Source organism: Rutidosis leptorrhynchoides, chromosome 5 (genome assembly GCF_046630445.1).
Source record: "Rutidosis leptorrhynchoides isolate AG116_Rl617_1_P2 chromosome 5, CSIRO_AGI_Rlap_v1, whole genome shotgun sequence".
Classification (NCBI taxonomy): Eukaryota; Viridiplantae; Streptophyta; class Magnoliopsida; order Asterales; family Asteraceae; genus Rutidosis; species Rutidosis leptorrhynchoides.
The window spans coordinates 458,050,367-458,056,927 of record NC_092337.1 but is presented as its reverse complement, the minus strand read 5'-3'; the positions used below and the strand labels follow the sequence as shown (position 1 = coordinate 458,056,927).

The following is a 6,561-nucleotide window of genomic DNA, read 5'->3' as shown; positions in this document are numbered from 1 at the left end:
ATCCCAATAAGTCCATCTCTCTCTTCCAAAAGATCTGTAATCATACTCTCCTTTTTATATAAAAATAAATCATATAAATATTTTAAATTTAAAATATATATACACACAGCTATATATATATATATATATATATATATATATATATATATATATATATATATATATATATATATATATATATATATATATATATATATATACAGTGCCATAGATAGCTAGCCAGCTAGCTCTCTCTAAAGTACAAAGTGGTCCAATTACCTTAACAAACCCCACCTCTTGTTTTTGCTTTCTTAGCAAAACCCTTTTCTTTTATTTTCACATGATCTCTCAATCCAACACATTTCTTCTATACTTCTAGTTAGAGAAATTAAACCCTTTTAGAGAGAAAAAAATTTGTATTAAAAAAAAAAACAGCTTAAACAATGCAAGAACAAGGTCTAGGAATGATGGGTAGTGGTGGTTTTACTGATCATATGTCCGTTTCACTTTCCGGCGATCAAAACCACCGTCATCTTAAGGCGGAGATAGCCAACCACCCACTTTATGAACAGCTTCTTTCAGCTCATGTTGCTTGCTTACGTGTCGCCACCCCAATTGACCAACTGCCACTTATTGATGCTCAGCTTTCTCAGTCACACCACCTTCTCCGGTCATACATCTCCGACAACCATAATCCGCCGTTATCCCCACATGATCGTCAAGACCTTGATAACTTCTTGGTAATTAATTTATTTTTTTTCCAAGATTTTGCTTATTAGTTCAAAGATTCAATCTTTTTATATTTTATTTTATGTATATTATTTAGATAAAGATTCAACCTTTGTGCTTCACACGAAGTATAGATAGATTTCTGTAAAACAGTAGCAGTTTTTTTTTCTCTCCAATATTTTAGTTTTTTAACAACAAAGATTCAATCTTTTTATTTTGGGTATAATAATTTAAAGATAAAGTTTTAATCTTTTCTATTCTGTTTGTTTCATATGTAATTTTGTGATGAATAAAACAGGCACAGTATTTGTTAGTTCTATGTTCATTTAAAGAACAGCTGCAACAACATGTCAGAATTCATGCTGTTGAAGCTGTAATGGCCTGCCGTGAAATTGAACACAATTTACAAGCTCTTACAGGTACTATTTCTCTTTCATATATCTTCTGTCTCTCTTCTATATATATTTGTCTACAAACATTAATATTAATATGTTCTATAAATATATATCTTTTGATGTTTGTTCTGATTTGGGTTCTGGGATAAACAGTGTTTTCTGTGAAATGATTTTTATGTTGCTTTAAAATAATTAATTTCTTGATTAATAATGTCATCTACCAAAATATTTGGAAACATACAAAAGAAGGGATAAAATAAATTAGATTGAAGATATTAAGGTGGGTGTAATATGGGCCACTGGGCTGTTGGTGATTACATATTTTGATAAGAAATATTAATTATTTACGTAGTATTTATTTATTTATTTATTTATTTATTTATTTATTTATTTATTTATTTATTTATTTATTTATTTATTTATTTATTTATTTATTTATTTATTTATTTATTTATGTGTTTAAATATTTATAGTTAGGAGTAGAAGGAAGCTTGAGTTAGTTGGGTAACGAAGGGAACAAAGAGTGACAACAAAACCAACAGCACCTAACAACCGATATTATTTAATTGATTTCTAAGCAAAAAAATATTAGAAAATGGATTATTTTTTAATTATTAATTCAACGTTTGTTGAGTATTGGTTTGTGATTTTTTTTTTTTTTGTTTGTGAGTGTTGGTTTGTTATGTAGGGTTTAGTCTTAGGAATATTAATTTGTCAACATGTATTTATATAATTCCTCAGCCATTTTGTTACAAGTTCATAAAGGATTTAACTGTTATTACGGAGTATTATTCTTTTCGACTTACAAAAACTGTAACATAATAGGTTTTAGTTAACCGCGGAAGCTGATAACTTTTTTTTTTTTTTTTTTTTTTTTGAACGGCAACAAAAATTTTAATTAAAACCTCCCATAAGCTAATAGAGGAAGAAAGCAATACAAATTATAATTATAATGTTTTTTAAAAGTCAATTGTATGTCATGTAAATTTTATGTTTTAACCTTTTCGGGTTTTGATTTTTATATCACTAACCCAACTATTTTTAGTATAACAAAATATGTTCTATCCTAATGGAAAAATGTAATAAAAACGAACAATTATAATAGTACTCCGTAACAATAATAATAACATAACAATAGTAATTATAATTTATAATTATACAATAAAGTACATTTGTATAATATATATACATGCAGTCCTTCAGCTTCCCCAATTTCTACCTGACAAACATTCCAAAACTGGCTTGTAAATATTTTCAATAAATAAAAATAAAGGCTTATATTGTGATACTTTTGTGTACTAAATTTACTCATGGAGGCTTAGATATAAACAGCTATATTTTCCTTTTTATTGCTAGCTTGCTGTCCCTTGAATCACTGACTCGTCCTGTTAATTCTCCTTTTTACATATAAGTTCAAAAACATGTTATTACTTTTTTTTTTCCAAGATACCATTTGTACTATAAATAAAAGTCACACACCAAATATTTTTGTTTTGATATTCTTTAATTGGCTGTTAATTAGGAGTTACACTTGGAGAAGGGTCGGGAGCAACGATGTCTGATGACGATGATGATATGCCGATGGATTTTTCGTTGGATCAATCCGGTGGTATCGATGGTGGCCACGACATGATGGGTTTTGGCCCACTTCTTCCTACTGAGTCTGAACGTTCTCTTATGGAAAGAGTCCGTCAAGAGCTTAAAATCGAACTTAAACAGGTTTTTATTACATCTTTTTTACGTTATTATTATAGCAAACAATGGTCATTAAAGGGTAAAATTTAATAGATAATGGGTTTTAGATTGATTATCTTGAATTATTCTTGAATCGGAAAATACTTTCTTAATTAATGTATTTCGACCGTATTTCTTCAATCATGAAATACTTTCTTAGTCGAACCTGCATTTGTAGTACCGCAAGTTGAACTCACGTCACATACCACTCAAGTCAAGACTTCAGTGGTAGCCATGTATATTATTTAAAGTGGGGCCCAAATAGGGACGTCCCCTACTCCCCTTAACCCCACAAGGGGTAGTGATTACTCTCATTATTTTCGAGACAATATTTAATTTGTTCGAACTAGAGTGGACTTCGCATTCTGAACCAGTAATTAACTTGACTAGATAACCTCCGCTTTCAAATAAATTGCAAATAACTATAATGGTTTATACAACATAAATTAACAACAACAAAAAAATCCAATCTCACAAAAATAGAGTATGGGGGAGGTAAGCTGTTGACTCGATTAATAGAGCCATAATTTATACAACATATATATTGTTATATATTAGTAGTACTTAAAACCTACGATTAACAGGGATTCAGGTCCAAAATCGAGGACGTGAGAGAGGAAATATTGCGAAAGAGACGAGCTGGAAAATTACCTGGTGACACTACCTCCGTACTCAAAGATTGGTGGCAACAGCATTCCAAATGGCCTTACCCAACTGTACGTAAATATTCCTTTACTTACGCACGATAGATAAATAATCATACGTACGTATATTTCTACACACATATAACTTCCTATCATAATTTTGTATCATATATCATATATTTTACAGGAAGATGATAAGGCGAAATTGGTAGAGGAAACAGGACTACAACTAAAGCAAATCAACAACTGGTTCATCAATCAAAGGAAGAGAAACTGGCACAGCAACTCCAATTCGATGAACGCCCTTAAGTCCAAGCGCAAACGATAAAAGATGATGATGATGATTCTTTCTGATTTTCAGAAGAAATTTCTACACATATATAAGAATATATATGTTGGATCATACGGAGATATAATGGTAGGTATAATATGAATTTCAATATATCATGACCAAAACTTAAACAATGGGGGCGAATTAAACAAATTAAAGTTGTAACGAATGCATATATGATTAATTTTCTAACACATTTCCTTTATTATCAATATTGGATCTTAGGCCTGAAATATTTAGTATTGTTTCTATGCAATATTATTGTTGCATGGATTATTTTTTTTGTTAATCAACGAGTGAATAAATAAAGCATATATGTTTGCGTGCCAGTTGAAAACGACGTACGTTGCGTCTGTTACGATATTTTGGTGACTAGCTCGTCTCAATCCCGTCCCGTCGTCTAATAAGTCGGTCAACAGTTAAAAGTCAGGTCAAATGCGAGAAAGGTCGGATCGACCCCCGTCTCGACCGACTCAACAATTTCTCGACGTTTTAAATTCCTGATTGTCGACCCCGTTTCGCGACCCCGTTTCGCGTCTTTTTCAATATGTGGAAATTTCTGCATATTGGTAAAAGCTATATACAAAAAGTCGGTTGATATAAAAAATTATCGGTTTGTCGTTGAAATGGATGTTATAAATAAATTCTTAATTGAAATCGGTAAGTTTATCAAAATATATATTACTATGATGTACAGAATAATTAATGAATTATGATAATGTAATTTTCAATTTATTAATTTACTACGAGTATTAACCAATGTAATTGCTATAAAGTAAACAAACTGAGTAATATGATGAAGCATTACTGTACATAAAAAATAGAATTGGTAACTCACAATACCCTAATATTGAAGTGTCTACAAAATTGACACGGCTTTTGTAATAGATTATTATAATTATATAAGAAGAAATAAGCATAATTATAATTATATTTATTATATTGCAATAATAATAGAATGTATAAATACTTTTTCTTGATTATACATGAAAAGTGGACATCATTCTTAGTCTATTTTTTACATACATATAAAAACATCTGTAAAATAGTGATTTTTTACTTAGTTTTCTTAACACTCCAATTTTGTAAGTTATTAATGTTGTAAGAAAGAGAATTGTTAGATCGTGTTCTATGCATCGTTGTCCTCAAGCAATTGTCTAATGTGGCATAGGGCAACATTCTTTATGGGCGAGGAATCCAGGAAAAAAAAAAAAAAGAGCAAGAGACGTGGTATGGAGTTTGAGAGATGCAACAACGGAGTATGTCATTTTTTTGCTGAATTTATTAAATTAATTTTTATCATATAATTTTAACTCAACTACCAATTATATTTTATCACATCTACAATACTTCTCCATAACACTATCATAACTATCATAGGAACTTCATTTCTCACAATACTGTCAGTCTACTGAAATGTCTCGTTCATATTGATTATAAACGTTCCATATTAATTGATTTCGTTGCGAGGTTTTGACCTCTATATGAGACGTTTTTCAAAGACTGCATTCATTTTTAAAACAACCATAACCTTTATTTTATCAATAAAGGTTTTAAAAGCATTACGTAGATTATCAAATAATGATAATCTAAAATATACTGTTTACACATGACCATTACATAATGGTTTACAATAGAAATATATTACATCGACATATGTTTCTTGAATGCAGTTTTTACACAATATCATACAAATATGGACTCCAAATCTTGTCCTTATTTTAGTATGCAACAGCGGAAGCTCTTAGTATTCACCTGAGAATAAACATGCTTTAAACGTCAACAAAAATGTTGGTGAGTTATAGGTTTAACCTATATATATCAAATCGTAACAATAGACCACAAGATTTCATATTTCAATACACATCCCATACATAGAGATAAAAATAATTCATATGGTGAACACCTGGTAACCGACATTAACAAGATGCATATATAAGAATATCCCCATCATTCCGGGACACCTTTCGGATATGATATAAATTTCGAAGTACTAAAGCATCCGGTACTTTGGATGGGGTTTGTTAGGCCCAATAGATCTATCTTTAGGATTCGCGTCAATTAGGGTGTCTGTTCCCTAATTCTTAGATTACCAGACTTAATAAAAAGGGGCATATTCGATTTCGATAATTCAACCATAGAATGTAGTTTCACGTACTTGTGTCTATTTTGTAAATCATTTATAAAACCTGCATGTATTCTCATCCCAAAAATATTAGATTTTAAAAGTGGGACTATAACTCACTTTCACAGATATTTCCTTCCCCGGAAATAAGACTTGGCCACGGATCGATTCACGAACCTATACAAATATGTACATATATATCAAAGTATGATCAAAATATAATTACAACCATTTTTATTATGTTTTAAAGATTTGAGTGTATTAAGTCAACTGTCATCGTTAGTAACCTACAACTAGTTGTCCACAGTTAGATGTACAGAAAATAAATCGATATATATTATCTTGAATCAATCTACGACCCAGTGTATACACGTCTCAGGCTAGATCACAACTCAAAGTATATATATTTTTGAAATCAACCTCAACCCTGTATATCTAACTCAAACATTACTGCATATAGAGTGTCTATGGTTGTTCCAAATAATATATATACATGGGTCGATATGATATGTCAAAACATTTGCATACGTGTATATGGTATCCCAAGATTACATAATATATTAGAATACATGTATAATATAATATAAGTTAGCTAGGATATGATTTGTATAGATTTGTTAAACA

At 30.2% G+C, this 6,561-nt stretch overlaps 1 protein-coding gene across 1 annotated transcript; it reads left to right on the top strand.

Moving 5' to 3' along the window:
- Positions 1 to 203: 203 nt before the first annotated feature.
- On the top strand, positions 204 to 4,017 carry LOC139846755 (homeobox protein knotted-1-like 7). Its single transcript, XM_071836265.1, has 5 exons — positions 204 to 719; positions 1,007 to 1,127; positions 2,626 to 2,822; positions 3,422 to 3,553; positions 3,669 to 4,017. Exons 1-5 carry the CDS (start codon positions 423 to 425, stop codon positions 3,807 to 3,809), a joined length of 888 nt encoding a protein of 295 aa, XP_071692366.1. The 5' UTR covers positions 204 to 422; the 3' UTR covers positions 3,810 to 4,017.
- The last annotated feature ends 2,544 nt before the right edge of the window (positions 4,018 to 6,561 follow it).